This window comes from Corvus moneduloides, chromosome 3 (assembly GCF_009650955.1).
Source record: "Corvus moneduloides isolate bCorMon1 chromosome 3, bCorMon1.pri, whole genome shotgun sequence".
Classification (NCBI taxonomy): domain Eukaryota; kingdom Metazoa; phylum Chordata; class Aves; order Passeriformes; family Corvidae; genus Corvus; species Corvus moneduloides.
Genome location: NC_045478.1, coordinates 105,708,958 through 105,730,910, shown reverse-complemented (window position 1 = coordinate 105,730,910; position 21,953 = coordinate 105,708,958). Strand labels below are relative to the sequence as shown.

Below are 21,953 nucleotides of genomic sequence, written 5' to 3'. Positions count from 1 at the left end.
CATCTCTTGGACATTGCTGAGGGAAACAATCACAGGGATATCAATTGCAGGTGCCTGGACTCTTCCAATATTGTCCTGCACTCTCCTGAGAGTATCTCTTCTCCCTCACAGTCCTTCTCTGTTATTGAGGTCTCTTCCCCACAGACATCACCAATTTGATAGGGAATGAAAAAGCAAGGAATTCTCCCTACTTCTCCTTGTACAAAACCAAATAAATAATTACATTTTCCTATTGTTTTAGGAAGAATTACCTTGCCACTGCAAAAAGCTGAATGTATCTATCTACCTTCCATTAGCCATGGATTTATTTTCACATATTAAAATGATGCTCCTGACTAGCGTAGCACTATCCTTAAAAATACTAACTGTACTATTTCCTTTAAGACTGAAAGATCTCTTCTCAGTAATACACAGGATAAAGCCTGCACCGGTGTCAAGCATGGATCTTTACTGCATTTGAAAGTGAGTATTATTGCTTCAGAAAGAGGCCACCTTGACCACACTGGCAACTGAAATGCTAGGTTGTGTTCAGAATAAAGACGTGCTTTGTGCTCTCACCTTTAGAGTGCTTCTCAAACCTGAACCCTCTGTGGAGCACTTAAAAATAATAAACATACATGGTCCTCCTAAAAAGGGTGATAGAAGAGTGAAATACAGATGGCAGAAACTTGACCTGCTCATGGCACAGCTGGAAGACCTCTAAGAAAGAGCTTAGCAGTTATGCATGGGAAAATATATTCTTTGCAACATCCAACCTCAGTGGATGAGACTTCTGCCCCCTTCCTACACACCCTTCCATCATCTTTCTTCAGTTGACTGTCTCTAAATGACTGTGATATGCATCTCCTTGCATAAGACTGGGTAAAAAAAGGCATGTGGATGTGGCACTGATACGATTTAGTGTTTTCAGCACGTCATTCAGACTCCTGTTTCATTGCATGGAATTGGCTCCACAAGACACTACCAAAAATAAATGTGACAAGAACACTTCAGCATTCTTTAATAATGAAAGTATTAAAAGAATGTTTCAGCTCACCACAAACTTTTTTCCTAGGTCATTTTGATAATCTTTCTAAAATCAGGCATGTTGAACTGCCACTGCAAAGTCTCAGGTTGTCCCTTACTCTTCTCCCAGGCCCTTTTTGGGAGGCGGACTAGAAGGCAAATTGAGCCTCTTAATATTCTAAAGGCTTAAGGGTTTTGTGTCACTTGTTTGCTGCACTCGTTTTCCAAAACCTTCCTCTCCCTTCTCTACTGTAAAAACAGAGGGTGCAGTTCTGACCCCTTCCATCTCAAAAAGGGTATTTGAGTACTGGGAAAAGTAAAGAGGAGGGCACTAATGCTGACCAAAGACATGATACGGCTTTTGTAAGAGGAATGACCAATTTGGCTGGGACTGTTTGGCATGGAAAGCTTAAAGGGATGCTAGAGGTCCACAGAAGTCCTGGAGAGGGTGGGCAAGGACTGATTCCAACGCAAATTCCAGGCAACCCCCTGGGCTGGAATTATTTGGAGGAGAAGTATTGTGATAATGTATCTTAAAAACGTACCCAATTCTTAAGCTACCCTTAGCAGCTCCTAAGAATCCCTGTTGTGCACAGGGTACTTGAGTCACAGCCATAGCTGATATTGCAGGGACAGAGCAGGCAAAGGAGGGGGCCCTTCCTACAGAAGGAAAAACTTACCACGATCTGCCTTTGCTGGGCGGTAACCCTGCCTGGAGACCTGGGGGCAAGGAAGTGGAAACTGGGAATAGCATGGTCTTAGCTGGAGCTGATGGGTCAAATTTGGGTTGCTGACCCCTTGCAGAAGACGCTTTCTGGGCTATACAGTATCTCTGTGAAGGTTTGGGGCAAGATCACATGGTAAACAAGCTGTGGGGAGTTTCTTTCTTGCTGTACCTGAACAACTGTGGTTTTGCTTAAATTATCCCATCAATAATCTACCTGTAGCTCTCAAGTCAAAACAAAGATGCCTTCCTAATGCACTTCATAGGGCATTTCTAACCTACAAAGAAATATTCAGCAACACTGACTTCATCTTTCTGTGCCCATATTGATTCTGAAGTGAAGTGCCGTGTTTTCAAAACCAGACCAAGGCTTCAGAGGATATTACTCTATATTACCTTGTTCCTGTTTGCTTCATGACAATATCAAGGCTTATGTTTTGCCTGATTGATTCCAGCTGATAGTGCTGGCATACTGCAAAAGAAATTGCAGGCTTTAGACTGTGAGAATGACCAAGTAGACCTCAGAATAAATTAGGAACTGACTATGAGGTTTTTTTTTTACTGTGGAAAGAATACCTTACAGCAGCAAACACTGAAAGATGCGGTAGGAAAAATATGCAGTCCCTGCACAAGCAGGACACTCAGAGAGCTTTGAACCAGCTGAAGAATTTGGAGGTTCAATATTTAAATAATTGTGGTAAACTGGGGAAAAGAAGGTCCAATAGTATCACTAACAAAATGCATCGACAATAAATAAAATACCACAAAATCACTAAATCCTGATCTTTGCCTAGAAACTCAAAGCCAGCTTGGTGCTGAAAAGTGTCTATCTCCTTAAGGCTCTTCTTTTAATCTATTTGTAATAATAAGGGCTTCATTCAATTTCTCGAAGGCTGAATAAAGCTATTTATTTTTAGGAACTATCAGCCAGACCTTAGACAAACCTGTGCTTCCCGGGAAGTACAGGGAAAAGATGTCCTCTGCTGGCCCTTAGTCTAGGAACATGGTGAGTCCCATGAACTCCAAGATGGCAAGATGAGTGCATTTAAGCAAATACTTTTTTTTCTAGCATAAGGGTAGTGCTTTGATTTAAGACAACAGAGAACAATACACAGTGGGCTACCTTCTGAACAAAACCTGCATGAAAAAGAGCCAGGTAAACTTTCCTGAGTTCACTTCATATATCAGAAAAAGGAATCTAAACCCCCCTGCTTGCACTGGAGGTGTGAAACAAAATGCCTTTTTTCTCAGAGAGAAGCAGAGGACAAAAAAAAAATGAAACACAGAACAGAACTCTGCTTGAAAACAGAGTGAAAATAAATCAGCAGTGAATGGATTAGCTTCAGATCAGACTGCCCGGAGCAGCCTGATCTGGAACAGCAGAGCACTCAGGGCTTGTGTTTTTTAAATTAGTTTTAATAAATAGAATCAATAGCTCAAATTATGAAGAAGAACAAAAGCACAGATCAATTCGATCAAGGCTGCAGCTTAACGTTATAAGCCAAGGGGTGTCTTCTCTTGTCTGAATGTGATAAGATGGCAAAAGAATCCACTTGCAGCTTTTCAGTATCTCTCCCAGAACAGCTGCACACAGAGCTGGATACCAAAAATACTCCTGGTTATCCAAACACAAACACATACTCCCTTTTCTTTTCCCTAGAAGGAAAAAAAACCACTCCAAAATAATAAATAGAACCCCAAAATAATCCTTTTTTTTCCCTGAAGGTTAATGCAGGAATTTACAGGAAAGACAGAACTAAATAGATAAACAAGCACCAAGCATCCTGCATTATATATGGGATTTAATGCTCAGATGGAGAGATTCTTGGTCAGATCGCTGGAAAAGTGTCTTTCCACACAGGAGGTTAGGAAAGGGTGTTGGAGAACACTCAGAAGTTCTCTCTAACCCCAGTGCTCAGCCAAGGACTATCCACTGGAGGGGAACAAGGGAGGTGTCATTAACTTCAATCAGGCTTTGGGCAATGGGATGGGATAGGTGCACACAGGCACCTTGTTTACCCCTTTAGGCTTTGTGTTTGTTTTGTTGGATTCTTTTTTCCCCAAGGGACTTTGCTTCAGGGAAGCTGCAGTGTCTTACTAACAGGGGGCCAGGTCACTGAGGAGCTCCCATTTCATCACAGGGGTGATATCCTAAACACCCCGAGCACCAGCTCTGAAGAACAAGTGCTACATAGAAAATTAAAGCACTTAAACACCCCCTCAGCTAGTTTTTTTCCTCCCTCCAATAAAACTTTTTGTTAAATTTAAGGCAAGTACAAACTACCAGTCCCACCTTTATTTTATCAAATACAGTAAAACTGAAGAGGTTTTTGGCACACTATGGGACAACACCCTAGAGGTGTGAGAACAACACAAGGTGCTGATAACCTCTGCTAACTCCCATTCATCCTCAGGTTGAAAAGCTGGCATCAGTTATGTGGGCTTTGTGCTCACGTAGAGCACATGAGAGTCTTTTTCATTGTTGTGGTTGAATTATAGATAAACAGCAGAAGAGGAATAGTAATCTTGTAATAATAGAATATATGACAGATGTACTACTGAAAGTCATTCACATGCTCCAGTGGTGAGCATGGTTCAAAGCCTATCTGGAATAGACTTCCATCTTGCTAATAAATATTCAGAGACTTTATAGTCTTCAAGGACATAATATTGAACATCTGACAGAAAATTCAGTGTAGATCCATACGCATTTTTTACTACATTTCGATCAGAAGTAGTTTCCTTAATGTTTATATCAAGCAGTGCCTTTGCCAGAATACACAGAACTTTCCTGGGCAAAGTATTCAATGGTTAACTTCAAGTCCAACAAAACAAACAAAATACCAATTATGATTCAAGTGTAGTGTAATTTATTTTCTATTCAGTGAGGAAGAATTGATTTTCCCAGCAGTGTCACTTACACTGTAATGATTATTGCACATAAGACAACTTAAGAAAATGATGGAAAAACAAATTAGGTGGGCTGCAGATCATTGGCTTGTCTTAACTGCTCACCTTGCAGAGAGAGTTAGGGAAACATAAGATACAGTACTGGATGTCAGGGTGCTTGAAACCCCTGCTCTCCTTCCACCTCTTTGATGTTTCATATTGAAATTTCAAAAAGAACCATACCAACATTTCCAGCAAGGATGAAACAGCACATCTTGCCAGTCTGCGGACATCTACTAAATTAAAAACAGTGACAACTTGCTGTGACAGAAGGCAATTAAAGGGGTATAAATTGTCTAAGAACTTGGCTTTTTCTCTCATTGTACTGTAAACATAAAATGCTCTAATTCTATTGTAAAAATTCATTCATGAGTCACGTGAGAAAATGGTTGCCATGACTCCTTGGCTTCTGCTAGCTGACACTTCAGTGCTGATGACCAGGTGCTAAAGCAATTCAGTAAAAGACTGGGCCCAATATTACCACACCATCTAATGGAAATCAGTAGGAATTCTTCCACTGGTTTTTCAATATGTATCGGACAGATCTTTTATTGCACACAGAAACCTGAATAACGGGAACACAGGTTAACCAATCAGTGGTGCAGTGATAATCTCTTCATGCTGAGATGGAATTGTCCCAATCAGAGTTTGTAACAAAAAAATGAGTTGGCCTCACATTCTTCTGCGGCGACATCCACAATCAGCTAACGTAGCGTACATTAAGTGCTGCACATCTTATCTAGCTGATAGAATTTGCTGCAGAGGCTTGGTTAACCATGTTTAGTAGCTTAAGGGCAAGCAAATATGACAGTCAGCATTAGCCACTGAACCTGAAACATCCCTGCAAAGTTTCACACTTGTCCTTCCAGAATCATTATGTCTTCCCACAGATTTATTTCAAAGGTCTGCATCATTATTTTATTCTAATTGCAGCTTCCTTGTGGAATCTCCTATCTTTTTGCTCTGTTTTACATGGCAAAAAGTATTTTAAGCTTCAAAGACAAGTTGGCCTGGCAAAAAAATGAGGGGATGCATGAATTTTGTAGCTGAGTACTTTGTCGAGAAAACGTGCCACTAATTTATACCCCTTAACCTGTTGGGTTAGATTCAGTGCTTGTTATTTCAGCCCTTTTGATTATGTCACCTCAATAGCCAACCACTTTTTTTTTTTTTTAATGTGACATTCATATCTATTCTTGCAAATAGATTGTTCAAAGAGTAGGTATCATAGCAGCCATTCTCTCTCACTTTCTCAGATTAAGGAATGCTTTTGGCAATGAGAAAATGAACATTTGCTCTGAGTTTGACAGTTGTAAAGGATGTTTATTTCCTAGGGCTTTGTTTCTAAGACTGCAGTGTTTAAAAGAATATTCTCTCCTGCTTTTGGACTCCCTCTCCAGACCCTTCCCCAGCTCCACTCCCCTTCTCTGGAGTCTCTTCAGCCCCTCCATGTCTTTCTTGTAGTGAGGGGCCCAGAACTGGATACAGCATTCAAGGTGTGGCGTCACCAGTGTTGAGTACAGGGGGACAATCACTGCCCTGGTCCTGCTGGCCACACTCTTGCTGATCCAGGCCAGGATGCCACCGGCTTTCTTGGCCACCTGGGCACAGCTGGCTCATGCTCAGCGCTGCCAACCAGCAGCCCCAGGTCCTTTCTGCTGGGCAGTTTTCCAGCCACTCTGCCCAGCTTGTGGCACTGCAGGGGGTTGTTGTGGTCTAAGAGCAGGACTCAGCATTTGGTCTTGTTGAACCTCATACTGTTGGTCTTGGCCCATCTATCCTGCCTGTCCAGATCCCTCTGCCCTCCAGCAGATCAACACTCCCACCCAGCTTGGTGCCATCTGTGATCGAGGGTGCCGTTGATCCCCTCATCCAGGTCATCAATAAAGATATTGAACAGGACTGGCCCCAATACTGAGCCCTGGGGGACACCACTAGTGACTGGACACCTCCTGGATGTGGCACCATTCACCACCACTGTCTGGGTCCAGCCATTCAGCCAGTTCTTAACCCAGACAAGAGTGCACCTGTCCAAGGCGTGGTCTGATGGCTTTTCCAGAAGAATGCTGTGGGAGACAGCATTGAAGACTGTACTGAAGTCCACGTAGACTATATGCACAGGCTTTCCCTCATCCATTAGGTGGGTCACCTGGTCATAAAGGATCAGGCTGGTCAGGCAGGACCTGCCTTTCCTAAATCTCTGCTGACTAGGCCTGATCCCTTAGTTACCCTGAATGTGCTCACACTGTGAGCATTTGTGATCACACTCAGGATAATCTGTTCCATGACCTTCCCTGGCACCGAGGTCAGGCTGACAGGCCTGTAGTTCCCTGGATCCTCCTTCCAGACCTTCTTGTGGATGGGTGTCACATCATCCAACCTCCAGCTGTCTGGAACTTCCCTGGTTAACCAGGACTGATGGGAAATGATAGGGAGAGGCTTGGTGAGCCCTTCCAGCAGCTCCCTCAGTGCCTTTGGGTGAATCACATCTGGGGCCATAGACTTGTGAGTTTCTAGGGTGGCACAGTATGTCACGAATTACTTTCTCCTGGATTACAGAGGGTCTATTTTCTTTCCACTCCTGTCTACCAGCTCAGGGGGCTGGTTACCCTGAGGAAAACTGGTCTTATTGTCAAAGAGGCAAAAAAGAAATTAAGTATTTCAGCCTCTTTTTCATCCTATTGAAGCATTGAAAAGATACAAAACCACAGCCAAAATATTTTCTGCCTTTGTGTATACTTTTTGATTTTCCCATCTCCTTCACTCAAGGGTAATCTTCCAAGGCACACAGATGTTTTAGCTGATTATCCTTTATCTGGCAGAAGTAGCCTCTCAGTGAGTATTGCTATTTCAGCATTGAGATAGCAGGGAATGATTAGTGATTGGTTTGACACCGTTTTCTTTCTGGGAAGTATTTTCCACCACCACTTCTTCAATAAGATCAACAAGGGTGAAGACCATTCAGATGACCACATAGCTTGGGAGCATGCTCTTAGGCTAGCTGACAGAGGAAGCATGGGCAGTAGCTTCTATTAGGCAGCTGCTGAAATACGATACTGATGTTGGAAAAAGACCTTCCAGTAGGAGGAACTCAAACCCATGGAAACTCCTCCACTGCTGCTATACTTGATGTTGAAGGTGAAATTTCGACCTCCACGTAGTCTGGGTGCATCTTTTTCCATCTCTGGGCTATTTTTAGAAAAGCAGTTGGCATCTTATTTCAATAATCTTTCACCTCAAGGGTTCTGGGACTTTTGGGCTTCTAGGATTGAGAGACAATCTGAATCACTTGAGTTCAGATTAACAAAACCCTGAGTGTTGCTATGCAACATAGGCTGAAGCCCAAAGCTATTCATAAAAGTAGGATAGCAGCATGTGGTATTTTACAGGAATCTATAAACTCCTTTATACAGTGGACATTGTAAAGATGCACTCTAGCTAGCTAGTCAGGCTAATAAAAACAGCAGTCTGCCACCCCACCAAAGCAGAGGTTAACAAGCTTTCTCTGGAATGCAGGAAATCTTCAAGGAGACGCAAGCAGGAACTTCTGAGGCACCCCTTGCCTCATTGCCTATTTTAGCTGATAACCACCCCTGTGTGCACTCAGCCTGGAGGACACTGAAGAGATGAATCCACACCTAGAACCAAGGCCGGCTCCTGGCAGCCTGACACAGAGGGTGAAAAAACCGCAGTCTTTCAAAGCCTTGAACAAAGACCCAGTCTCCCTGATTTCCAGTGCCGCCAGAGTGTCTCTTCCAGACAGTGTCCACACCTCTGACAGACAAACAAAACGGTGAAGCCTGAGCTGGTGCTGGTCCACGGCCCTGAGGCTACAAAGCTGTCCCCACCAGACCAGGGCATCAGTACATCCAAGGGCAAGCACTCCTCAGTGGGAACTTCATGGACACTCATGTCTCGATATCCAGCCCGTACAGTGCTCTGTAAAGCTCTGGATGGACATGCTCCAATTCCTACGGTAAAGTGTTCAAAACCCAATGTGATTTCTGGGGTGTGGGCCCAGGCAGTGTGCTCAGCCACAGTGCCATAACACAGCAATAACATGTAGAGAAATAGAGGTCAAACAAATATTGTAAATATATATTAAAAAATTCCTGTAGATCCAATGTTCATGCATTTGTGAAGGTCTTTGACTAAGGAGAAATATACAGAAAGCAATTAAATTCATAAACGGGTGAAAACCTTCCAATTAGTGCTCCTTAGGCAGCCCTACTGACAATAACAGAGACAACAGTTAGCCATAATTGAAATACTCACAAAAATCTCCACCTCAGCTGTCTTTGAATTACTGACTGAAACACTACTGTGAAATGCTGCTCTTCTAATACAGTGACAGAAACTGATACAAGAAAAGTACAGAAATGAAGAAAGTGGAAAAGGTGATGATGCAGATGTACCAAGTCAATAAAAACGCATTTGAGGGAAAAAACCCTGAAACTTTATGCCTCGCTTGACATTAAAAAATAGTGGAGTTATGACTTTCTCTGCCAAGAAAGAGTTATTAGAAAGAAATAGAAATATGCAAGTGGTATTTTTTTTGTTTGTTTGCTATTTGGAAAAAGGAAACGCATTGCCATAGGAGAACAGTCTGGTGAATAAGGTGGGACTAAGCCACTGGGTTAAACCCTGTACTCTTGGGAAATTGCTTGCCTTTTGCAACTCATAGCTTTCCTGTTACTGTAATGGATAAAATTACACTTACATACTTAACATCAATGTTGTGAAATCTGTTGATATTTATAGAAAACCTTGTGAGCCCTAAGACACCTTGTCAATTCCCTGTGACCCATTAAAACAATTAAAATCTCCCCTAATAATTTAAAATAAGTGTAAACTTTTTTTACCTATTTGATTTGCGCTTTCAATGCCCATTTTATTTTTCCCCGCAGTGGTTTCCTGTCTACTGCAATAGCACAAAGTCCTGAATCTGCAAATACATGTAGACAGGTACTTTTGCACCTGCGATTCGTCCCACCGGGAAGCAGCGGAGCTGCTTGGGCAAGCAATTAGGAAGTGTACGAATGCCTGCAGAATCAGACCCCGGATTTTCTTGTAGGGTATTCCCTCACAGGGCCCACTAATGCTGATTTCAAAGGACTGGAGAATGAGGTCTGGGCTTCATCTGCCATGGCAACAATATACTGCAGATAGGAAATTACAGCTCGTGGGATTCGGATGCAGCGAGTATTTCCCCAACCAGTAATTCCATCTAGAGAGAGCTGTACTGCCAAGGCACTTCTTGGTTTGCTGTCATTTTCTAACACAGCCTGTACTTCTTTTATGACTCTTCTCTTGCCAAAAATGAAAAGCAAAAATTTCCATAGCAGCTCTGTTGGCCAAAGAAAACTTTGGGGACAAGAGAAGGTTTTTAGCATCAACCTGCTGTCTTTCCATGGGTTTACAGCCCTTCTACTTACACGTTGCTTGTTCAGAAATTTATGTGTCTATAAAAATTCTTGCTGGGAAACTGGACTCCAAGGAAAGACTCTTCAGAATTGACTGCTTTCCACCAGTTATCAAGAAGGAAAAAATGGGTTTGGCTGATCTGTGTTCCTTTTTTTAAAGCTGTGGAGAGGCTGGAGATGCCAGAGAAAGCAGCACAGGTGGCACTTCCACCACTGGAGACAGATGTGCTTTCTTACCTCGGTGAATGTCTGTGGCTCTCACAGGCATGATGTTTCCCACTGAACAGGATACCCTTTTACAAAGGGTCTGGCCCTCAAAAATGCCTATTGGGCTACTGAAGGCAACAGCCTAATGTGCTTATACCATGTGATGGTACAAGTGATAAAAGAAATCAAAGCTTAACCTGAAGGTAAGCACTGAAATCCAAACCTCTCAAAGCCAAGGGTAGGCAGGAGTGTTACACCAGGGATTATTTCTAAGCACAGAATATGACACCATTAAAAGGCTTTCAAAGGTGTGTAAAGAAAACCACTATAATTCTTAGCCTGCCTATGTGACGATCCTTTTCAGTGAAGAAAACCAACCTCACATAACTACATATCACTTCTTCCCATCCCATGCTCCTGGTTTAGGGAAAAAGGGCAGGCAGACAGTACCTCCTTCCATTATTACTCTCTCACACCTCAGCCTGAGCCATTTTAGGAGTTACGGCTGTATATCCATGCCACTGTTTTCCAATCTCATCCTCTCCGCCCAGGACCAAACCGGCAGAGGAAGAAGTTAAACACAGACACCCTGGGCACATGCATAGGTGTGTACACACACTTCTTGGGGTAGGACCTGGTTTTGGGGCAAGGGGGAGGGAAAGTGTCTTTATAAGTCCCCCATTATACCCCAAAGTTTTATGTTTAGAACATAAATAGAGGACACCAGAAACTCTCCTGAGAAAACAAGAACCACTTTCTTTTCCAGTGTTCACACAGTCCATCCGGTTCTTCATTGCATGCTACTGTTTCAAATAAAAAACCCCAAACTTCTGATCTTCATTTGAAAGCATATTCCCTCCTTGCTCCACTCTCAAACAAAAGATGAATCAAACACTGAAAACTTGGAAATTTTCCCCACTGCATGTTTATGCACATAGTGTTTTTGGAAAACCACTGAAGATTCACAGATTCCTGACTACCAAATATTTACAAATTAATTCCAATTAACTGGATGTATTTGGACAAAGGTTCATATCAGAAGGTGCATCCTCATGCATCTGGATGTGGGGAAACTTTATGTCAATGGGACCATTCTCAGAATCATGCTCCACAGACATTCACAAAACAGAATTTCCAGGCAAATATGTTAAAATGCTGACTAGTAATAGCATCCTTGAGTAGAAAAGAGAGGGAGCAGAGCTGAAAGCTTCAGCCTGCAGCTCACCCAGTGGGTATATGCTTAAAATAGGGGCTGACCTGTCTATAGGAAGCTCTGAGTAAGTTACATTTAAGGATACAGCACTATTTAGTTAGTCCAGGCAAAGAGGGAGGCTCAGCAAGCTCAATATACTTATGAAAAACAAGGATTCATTCAGCTGAGTTGGGTTGGAGGCTGTTTTCGTTTCACTCAGACACATATCTCCCTCTGCCCAGAATAACAGTCTGTAAATTCTCCTCTAGCTACCGAGGAGCAAGTGATTCTAAGTGGCTTGATAAGGTAATGGGAGATAAGAACCATCCCTACCTTCCAGGCTGAGCTCCTGAAAGACTTAAGGATAGTTGGAAGAAAACACTGAGCAAAAGTAAACAAATCACAAGCTTTTGTGATCCTAGACCCTCAAGATCAAAGAAATTACTTCTGAGTAAAAGGCAGAAATTGGGCTCCTTATTATGGTGTATGCAAGATGATTAGAAGAAATAATTTTCTATACTCTTACATGAAATCCATGCTTGAGTCTGACCTATAATTTGAAATAAGCTTCATTTTAATGACTTAAATTTCACTGCTAATAAGAGCAGCCCAATCAAACTATAGGCAAAGTGTGTGAAATAATTTACAGATTTTGTCTGAAAAGGTCAAGGTCTTAAACAAAGAAAAGTGACTTTTCCTACCAGAGTGTTTGCCCCTCGCTGTGTAAAACTAAGACTGCTATGAAAAATAATACCTGTCTTTTGTGCCCAAACTGTCTTGTTTACTGAACACACACACACACACACTCATTCCCAATCAGCTGCTGCCAAAATGAACAACACATGGCTGAGAGAGGTCCCCATTGCCAGACAGTGAAAATGAACTGAGTTCTTTCCACTGAAGTTAATGAAGCTATGACAATTTAAATTAACTGTGAGCCTACCCCAATTATCTTTTAACTTGCCTGCACAAGGACTCAGGAAAGTTAAGCAGAACTAACTAAGATGCCAAAAAGAGAGGAGAGAGTGAGGCATGTTGAACTGTGCATGGGTTTCTTTGGCTCCTCAGTTGGGTGTCTCACAGGTTTGTTTATTTTTCTTTGGCAGATAACTGCTTGGCTCTGCAGGACCCTCTCCTGCACACAAACTGCTGGCAGTTGGAGCAGCTCTCCCTTTCGGATGGATATTCTTACTCAGCATCTCTTCTCTGGGCTCCTCTTTCCCTGTTTTTGTGTCATTCCACATCCACTCTCTTCTGTCACCCTCATTAAACTCTCGCACAAGCAGTATTTCTAGTGACATGTCAGCCTGATGAGACCCCCTCAGCATCTGCAAAGAAAACCCTGGAGGCTCACAGTAGACTTTCTCTTGCTGGCTTATCAGGTGACACATTTTATGTGTGATACTCTTCCACAGGAATGTGATTTGCAGCTTGTGAAGATACCTCCCACTGGGGATCTCTTCTCCAGAAGTCGTCTCAGAAATGTAGCTGGGATTATCATCAAGTATTTGAGAAGCTTTTTTAAATTTTATTTTTCACTTAAGTGGCATGGCCTGGGCTATTGAGGGAGATAATAAGCATTATTCTTCAAGACTGCAGTGCTGATATGAATCTGCTAAATGTCTGATCCAGAAAATGATTAACTCAAATTCCCAAGATGCCATTTATAAAACTGAGTGAGGTATTAAAAGCACAATTGCAGGGAGAAATACAGGGATAACTGATGAACTGTCTTGGCTTGGTAGCTCTTACAGTACAGCAACTGGTACCCTGCTGGGTCAGAGCATGAGGGGCACACACACACATACCCCTTTCTCTTCATAAACACCCTGAGCTCCCTATGTAAGGGATGGGAAGGCAGCTCATTGAAGCTGAGACAGAACCACATAAGCACTTTAATGTCACTCAAACTCATGAAAGCATTTCCCTGGAGCTCCGACTATGCTCTGCTTTCCCAGCTAGCAGCAGTCATCTTTGAGTGATACTCAGTAGGATTCCCTGTGCCAAAGTGTCCCTGCACGGGATGAGAGATGGAGTTAATACATTTTAGTATCAGATGCAAGAAGGCAACAAAGTCTGAAATACAGTGTTTTACTTCTGCAGAGTGAAAACTGATGAGCTGTGAGAAACTGTTGTAAGGGGAGTAAATGAAGATAGGAAATCATCCATACTGTTGAAGTGTTTAGCCTAGCATACCATTCAGAGCAAAGGAAATTAACTGCTGCGTGGCACCAGTGAATTCATGAGTCCTCAAATCTGCTTAGTGATTCATGTTCTTCTTGGAGAAGTAAAAGATAGAACTCCATCCTACTTTGCAATGTCCTCTAGGCTTACCAGTTTCTCCACTTTACCACATTTTAGTTTAAAACTACTAATTTCGGATCTTACTAGGGCTTTTCTTTCCTGCTGTGCCTCATCACTAACTCTGGTATTTACCAGATCGCATCTCATGAATAACATTACTGTCAAACTCTCCTGGGTTTTTAACTATATTCATGACTTGAATGGGGAGACACACAAGATGAAGACACCATATTTGAGACAAGAAAATGTAACACCTACAAGTGACTGGTTTAATCTTCCAAACACTTTAGAAAAATATTTATTATCATCTCATTCAGTAGGCACGTTTGGATTCTTTGTAGGAAGTGAACCAGAACATACCTAAAATGTCTAAGAGAGAGGCTTTATTTCAGGACACGGAGCTCATCAGCCCAGGAGCCCATTTTGCCTGGTTTCAGATGTGTGGGGATGTGACACAGGCTGGTTTGTGTGTGTGTGTGTGTGTGTGTGCGTGACAGAGACTGCTGGAAAAAACTGAATTTATACATTGAGAGAATATCTCTGTAGCTGACCCCAGTGGAAGGAGTCAGCTTGGTACCCTCCCAACGCTGCATGCAAACAAAATCAAGTCTTGGATTTCACTGTTTCCCTGCAAAAAACTCAGTGATTTATTTTAGTAAGTCATCAAATTTTAAGTGAATGCACTTTCATTTCCAAGATATATTTTTTATATATATATATATATATATATATATATATATATATATATATATAAAAATGTACAGACAACTATAAATCTTCAGACTTGGCCATACCTCTCTCGCACATACATCAAACTGCAGACCATATAAGTAAGGTGAAAGCCATGTGCATGTATTTATTTACAGCATCAGGAGTAAGCCAGCAGAGTACTGCACTGCAAAGCAGCTCCCATTGCGTGCAGCATACCTCCTCACGTTCAAAAGCTCCTGAAGCTTTAGAAACTGAATGTTTCTGTAGAGATATATATTTGGTCATTTATACCAGGTGAGGATCTGTCCTGCTGAGTTTATTATCCTTTTGTGTAATTTTCTTATGTTTCTTTTTCTTCCTCTCTTATGATCTGCCTAGTTCTTTTTATCCTCTCAATTAAAATGTCAAATACAGAATCCAGCCTTAAGCATAGGACCACTGCACTGATATACAAACAGCAATCTTACAGCAACTCTGTAGCCTTCTCTTTCAAAGTAGGAGCTGATCATAAATTCAGGAAGAGAAGAATGTAACCCTAACAGATGCAAAACTGGTTTGAATTAAAAACTAAAATAATTAAAAGGGCTTTAGCCAGCATATAATTTGCTCTCAATATGCTCTGCTGTGAAAATATTCTCATCTCATCCTGAAAAAAATGTGGGTTTATTGATTAACTGTATGATTAACCACCACAACACAGGGAGTTCAAAGCTTCGTGGGTCTTCATTTTGTTAGTTTACTTTATCCTCTCACACCTTGCCTTTCTTAGGTTAAGGTCAGTCCATCAGTATAAACACCCAAGCAAGAAGTGTAGCTGTTTGCAGGTTTCAGTGTAATTTCAGCCCTAAGTGTGAAAGAATAAAAAAAATCCTAATTGCAGCTGTCAATAACAGAGTTGCAGCTACAATTCACATCATTTTCAGCTTCTGTCACTGGGAAGCACATCTGACTCACTCAGTACGTAACACAGGACTTGCTATTTCTAGGCAGCTGATGTTTTAGTGCTCAGACATCTACTCAGCCTTGACTTGATAGTCTAAAGTAAATATCCTTGAGCGATCGTACAAAAACACCTATGCAGTGAGCAAGTGAAAAACCCTGCTGTTTACAGTTTGCAGATGCTTGGGAGAAAACACTCTATATAACATACCTCTAAACTGCTCTGACAGTGGCTAAACTGCCTCCTAGAAGCATGGAGTCATTATGGCTGGAAAAGAGCTCTCAGATAATTGAGTCTGGCCGTTAAGCCCACACCACCTTGTTTGCCACTAAACCACGTCCCCAAGTGCCACATCCACAACACTTATAGGGACCATGATTCCAGCACTTCCCTGGGCAGCCTATTCCAGTGCCTAATGACCCTTTCAGGGAAGAAAGTTTTCCTAATATTGAATCTCAACTGCCCCTGGCACAACTTGAGGCCATTTCCTGTTATCCTTTTACTTGGTGCTATTCAAATGTTTCTGCTTAAAGTAGTTTGTTAAATCTTAAGAAGGATCCCTTCTGAGAATGTCATTTTTGTCTGCATTCCTATCTCAAAGCAAGACCTCTAATGAATAAATGAAATCCTGCTGAATACTGATGATGGATTACAAAACTCGACACTGGATTTTTAAGATTGGAATAGATCTTCAAGGAGCAAACTGCCTCCAGCTGCTACTGAGTCACTCCTTCCCCTCTTCCCCTGAGGCAATTAAGAGTTAATACTTTGACACAGGTGAGCCTACATTTCCCATCTGGACTTTTGGCCTCTGGTTTCTAATGGATTGACTCCAAAGTTGTAAGTCAGAGCCATCTCTTCGGCATTTTGGTATCTATTAGAAAATACCAAAAATTCTTCTATCCAGGCAAAGATTATAAAGAAAAACAGCTAATAACCACAGCCTCCCTTGCGAACACTCAGAACATGCCAGATGCAGACTGCTTGCAAATCTGCAAAAAGCAATGTACTAACCAAGCTGTAACCATCCTCTCATGAAATTTTGGCCTGTAATTGAAAATGTGGCAGAAATGAGAGTGATGAAAGCCCATGGATTCTGATCCCTGCTCTGTTTCCACATGGTAAGTACAAAATGAAATCGCTCACTGTAAGAGGCTACCAGCCTTCCCTTTGCAACACCCTCGCTGAAGCAGGTGCTAATCTAGCCAGGACCAAACCCCTGTCTCATGCACCACACTGCAGAGCTCATGTTTGCTGTGGAGCCTAAGCTCTCCCTGTTGGGAAGCCGATCACAAGGAAATCCCTCACGGCAGCACGTGCTCAGGACCAACCCTCAAACACTAAAAAATAACAATAAGAATTGAAAATGTCAGCAATGGCAAAGAGATAATGGTGAGTGAGGGCCCTATTTTTACCTTTATCATGAGTTTTCCTACTGAGTGTCCCAGCTGGCTGCCACATGCCAGTGTCCCAACTTCAGACACAGCTGTAGTGAAATAGAATCGCATAGCAAAGGAAGTGCTTGAGGCTTATTAGGCTCCTGTTCTCACTCTAAAGCATTCACCAGCATGTTATTCAACATTTTCAAGGCACTAGGGAAGGACTCTAGGATAATTTAGGAAAACTATCAAGATCATATAAGGCAAGGTGAAGAGCTTGAAGTGTACTGAAGAAACTCCTCTCCATCAAACAAAACCAGACTGCATCCAGACTCCCAGAATGAGCTCTTAAGAGAAAAAAATACCTTGCAGGAGCTGTACTTAGCAAGAAGTCTCTGCCTGTGGCCTGTACAGGGTTCTTAGACACCATGGCCTTCTGTGCTCCAGTTGGTATGCTGATTTAAAAATCCTTTTCACTCACTGAGACTTTCTGAGGAAACATAAAGCAAGCTTTTTCTGTTACCAGGGGTGCACCTGCAGCGTCATCTGGAGAAGTAAAACCTATTTTAGCCACCTGAATCACCCCACTGGGCACTCAGTGGAGAGACACAGAGAAAAGGACTTTTCCAGAGTTCCCCTTTGATCCTGAAGGAAAAATCTAAAGTTTATCTGTCACTTGATAGCTCTTCACCTAACGTATCTAGCTTTAGTAATCCTAAGGTTTGGTACATTCAACGCTACTCTAGGTACTTTTCAAAATTTTAAGCCATGCTGAAATCAGTCCCAGGGCTATACTAATGGAAGGGGACCTGGATGACTCCCCGAGAAACCAAAAGCTGGTTTATTTTGAGAGAAAGTGAGAAGAGAGTCAAGTTGAGAGATTCTAACTCCAGTATTTGCCCAGCATTGGCAGAAGAAAGGATTTGTTTGTTGTTTTCAGTCACACTATTGTTGTATTCTGCCTGTTTCAGAGAATAACACTCATGCTAAGAGCCCACAAATTAGCATCCTCAACAAACTCTTGAGAAGTTAACAAGGAGAGGACAAATCCCATTTTACTAACAGGTGCTTTTCAGCGATACTCTACTTCTTTGCAGAAATAATTAAAAAATGCTTTTGCTTAATCCCTAGAAGGCAGACCTTAACTGTGTAACCTAAAGAAACAATCAAAGCAAAATTAAACAAAATTAGCCGTATACGCCTGGAGCACAGTTCACTCAGGATTTAGATGGCCTAAATCACAGATGGATTAGTTTCTCCTCTAGTTATGAGAATGATTTAAACTTTTAATGACCTTTTGTGGTTAATTCAGACATTTCTCTCAAGTTTTCACTGCAATCTGCTTAGTCAGTGAGCACAACAACTCCTCCTTCTGAACAAAACAAAACTTCTGCCCTAGGAAAACACTGGCATAATAACCATGGATATACTGTGGTGTGTAAAATTGGGATAGGGCTATATTTTTCTAACTAGTGACACATCATTCTTCATTGTATCCTCCCTTCAAACTTGCCACTCCACTTATTAATCAAAAGCTTTATCCAGGGCTACTCCTCTTGGTTTTGCTCTTGGTTGTAACAATGCCAGATGTCTGTGGGGGTGTTGGCAAAGGGTGATCTAATTTGCTTTAAAACTATTAAAATGAAAACAATAACTTGCAGTTACATACTTGCCATTGCACAAGCTCATTTGCTTGCCTGTGCTACTGACACACAAAACAGCTGCCACACACTATTGCTCACATTACTTTTATGAAAAATAATGAGAAGCTTTAAGACAGACAAAACCCATCCTCTTGTAACTCAGTACAGTATCTTCATGTTGCTCACTGTCTCCAACCGCAGCCACGCTGCTGCTCTAGTGGAGGAGGATCCCTCCCTGAATGTTTGTCAGAGTCCTTTCTGCAATGCCTTTGAGATTTCAAGGGGAAAACATTAAGTTCCTTCTTGGCAAACAAGTGCAAACCTTTGGAAAGCTCCTGCAGTACAAACAAACGCTCATCATGAAGTTGTTTGGGGCAGACAAGTTGCTCTGCGCCCTCCAACAACGCTAAAGCAAAGCTGTAAAGAAAGCTCAGACTTTGTGCTTCAAATTAGTCACAGCACCAAGGATGCTTGTTTCAAATTTAGTCTGCACTTTGCATTATAACGTGCAAACTCCTTTCTTAACAGAGATTTTACATTGACCATGATCAGAGAAACGGAGAGGAGTTTCAAGTGTAATTAAGTGAGCGTCGGAGGAAGGGCTGTGCTCTGCAAACAGCTGGCATGAAGTCTCCCAAGAGACTCCCTGCAAACCTGACCTGTGGCTTGCCAAGCAGCAGCTTGTTTGGAGAGCCAGCCCCAAGGCTGCTGCTCCCAACCGCTCCCTTTCCCTACTTACAGTTCGGTGGTGTTGGCAGGGATGTCCCGGGGAACCTGGAGCACCTGGCTCTCCTGGCAGATGAACACCCTGCCCAGGCAGCGGCAGGCGCGGTGCTGGCATCCCAGGCAGCCCCCCAGGAACAGCAGCAAGCAGGCAAGGGCTGGAGACATCTCTGCCTCCACATCTGTGCCCGTCTCCTTTAGCTCAAAGAGAAGAACGCAGAGACCTCCCAGGCCAACACCCTGGATGGAAGATCCGCCCCGAAAGCTGGGACAAACCATGTGGCTCTTAGGGGATGACTTCTCAGCAAGTTTCACTTCATGACCCCAGATTCCGTATGGCCTTGGAGTGGGGACAGAGACGAGCAATGCTGATTTTTCATGACACAAGTATTTTGTATTTCAAGTGGTGTTGAAATCAGGGGGCCCAGCTGTACTAACCAGGGCTCTTTTAATGTGCTGGGAAAAGGTTCTTTCTTCTCAGCTATGCAATTTTTCATGTCTTGCTTGGTGTGACCAAGAGACAACAAAGCATTTTTGCTTTCTACAGCTCAGACACTTTTGTCCCTGAAGGAGAAGCACCCTATTTATGGCAGTATTTATGCTCCCATTCATGGATCCAAGAGCCCCTGCTTTTGTATTGCTCCTAGGCAAAAGTTAGGTGTTATTATTTTATATGGCATATAGTATACTTCATAGGGTAAAAGCTCTATACACCTAAAGCCAGAGATAAATAACATGCCTGTTTTTTCACAACTGTGATTATTTTTCATGCAGTTGCTGATTCCTCTCCTTTTTCCTTCAGCACCTTTATTGGAACCCAAACAGAAGGAAACTCTACAAACCAAATTGTCCCCATGGACTGGTAAATTAATTTCATCATCTGGAACAGAAATCCCAGAAATATTGCCAAATGACTATTTGTGACACAACAGGAGGAAAATAGCTTCAAGAATATCACCAGGAGGCTTGGATGTTGAATCTTGTCAATGTTGAATCTTGTCTTTGAGTCCCTATTTGTTTTGTTTTGACTGAGCTAAAATATCTTGCTACAAATATTAATCCTTGAGGAAGGGTCTCTGTCAACTCTTTGCTGTCATTGAGTCAAGATGCACCAGGCCATTGTGTGGAACCAGTGCTTCTCTACAAGACACCTGAAATGAACATTTTGGGATAAAGGTGTTTGTGGTTTTTTTTTTGTTGTTGCTTTGCGGTTCTTTGTTTTTCTTTTAAACTGTAAATGGCTGTTTTAGACACACAGGGCTTAAAAATCATGTGCTTTTTAAGTAAGTAAGGGAAGAGCCATGGGTGATTCTGCTAAACTTGACTCACATTTAATCCTTCCCATTGCTTGGAAGGATTTCTTAATCTTGTTAAAAGCTGCTGTTAGCTTGTTTTTCATGGGTTTTTTAATTGCTATTTTTTTTTCTTCCATAATCAAAAAGCATTAACAAATGTAATGAGACAAAAGACAGCATCTTTCCCCTGGACTGTGTTGACCAAGATTCCATCATTCTCACCTTTAAAACAAGCCTCATAATATAGATGTTTCTTAATAAAACTAATTAAGATTTTTAAACTCATTAAAATAATTCTTAACTAAAGAGTTATCCCAATTATACCAAATATTGGTTATTTTTCCCTCAGTCATTTCAGCCTACTCAAGATGAGAATTTATATTCACATAGAAAAAAAAAGTAAGAAAAAATCATGGCAATCTTTTTCTAACAATGGTAGGCTTATAATGAATTGTAAGAGTATTCTTTCAGTTGTATGTGTAAAACAGAGTCCATTTTTCTAAGTTTCATGAGAATGACAGTGGCTGCCAGAAAAAAAGAATTTCTAAAACCTTAGTGACTTTTTCCTCATTTTTCTCTCTTCCTTTTCCTTTGAAAGATCTTAGACCTACAAGATCTTCTGAAATGAGTAAAAACCTTCAGTTACCTTCATCCTCAATGGGACGAAAACTGCAGAATTGCACCCTATGATCAAAGAAATTCCTATTTATTTAAATTTTTTCCATAGCCCACTGAAAGTTGGAATAATGGCAGACTTCAGGATTTAAACAAAGGGCAGGATGACAAATCATTTGAGGCTTTTGGGGTTTTGTCATTTCAATACAGACTCTAGCTCCTGCAGTAGTAGACTAAAAGCAGGCTGAAAAAACTCCAAAATAGGAAATGTGAAGTTTGAGGAATATAAAGAGCACAGGAATATGTGGATGCAGAGGAATTTAAGCTGTATCTCTTTATCCTGAAATACATTAATATAGATGGTCATGTTATACTGATGAAATGGATAGTAGTATTTGTGACATAGTTGAAAAAGTGGCAACATTCTCTGAATGTCCAAACAATTTTCACTGATATGAAGACATCGCAATTTGATTAATTTTGGATTTCATAAATCAAACCACGAAAGTTGTTTCAGATGATAGCAATAATTCTTCGCTATGCAAAGGTCAGGAGATCAAAAAGTATCCCTAGGGTTATAAGGCATTTTTCCAGTTATTAGTGACTTCCAAAATACAGTAAGTATGTTTTATTTTAATACAACTAGTAAAACAGAGATGTTTTAAAACATCAGGTCAGGCTCAGTAGCAAATCATGAACATAATGAAGAAAAAATTGAGGGAGGTTTTCTCTCTTCCATTTTAGTTTGGTGAGGCCATTTTATCGGTGCAGTACACATTGCTCCACTTTCGCTTACATCAGTTAAGAATGAGATGACAATTATTAAATAATATAAACCCCTTA

At 41.6% G+C, this 21,953-nt stretch overlaps 1 protein-coding gene across 7 annotated transcripts in view; it reads right to left on the bottom strand.

The window, feature by feature from the left end:
* Positions 1-21,953, bottom strand: part of LOC116441366 (follicle-stimulating hormone receptor) — a 214,991-nt gene that overhangs the window by 65,791 nt on the left and 127,247 nt on the right. For 6 of the 7 annotated variants that reach the window (XM_032103177.1, XM_032103182.1, XM_032103178.1 and 3 more), the window contains exon 1: positions 19,217-19,494. The exons of the other annotated variant lie outside the window; for it this stretch is intronic. In XM_032103177.1, the coding sequence (XP_031959068.1) occupies positions 19,217-19,479 (263 nt within the window). In that variant the 5' untranslated portion in view covers positions 19,480-19,494. Of the gene's footprint in view, positions 1-19,216; positions 19,495-21,953 lie in introns of those variants that run through there. 7 annotated transcript variants of the gene reach the window in all.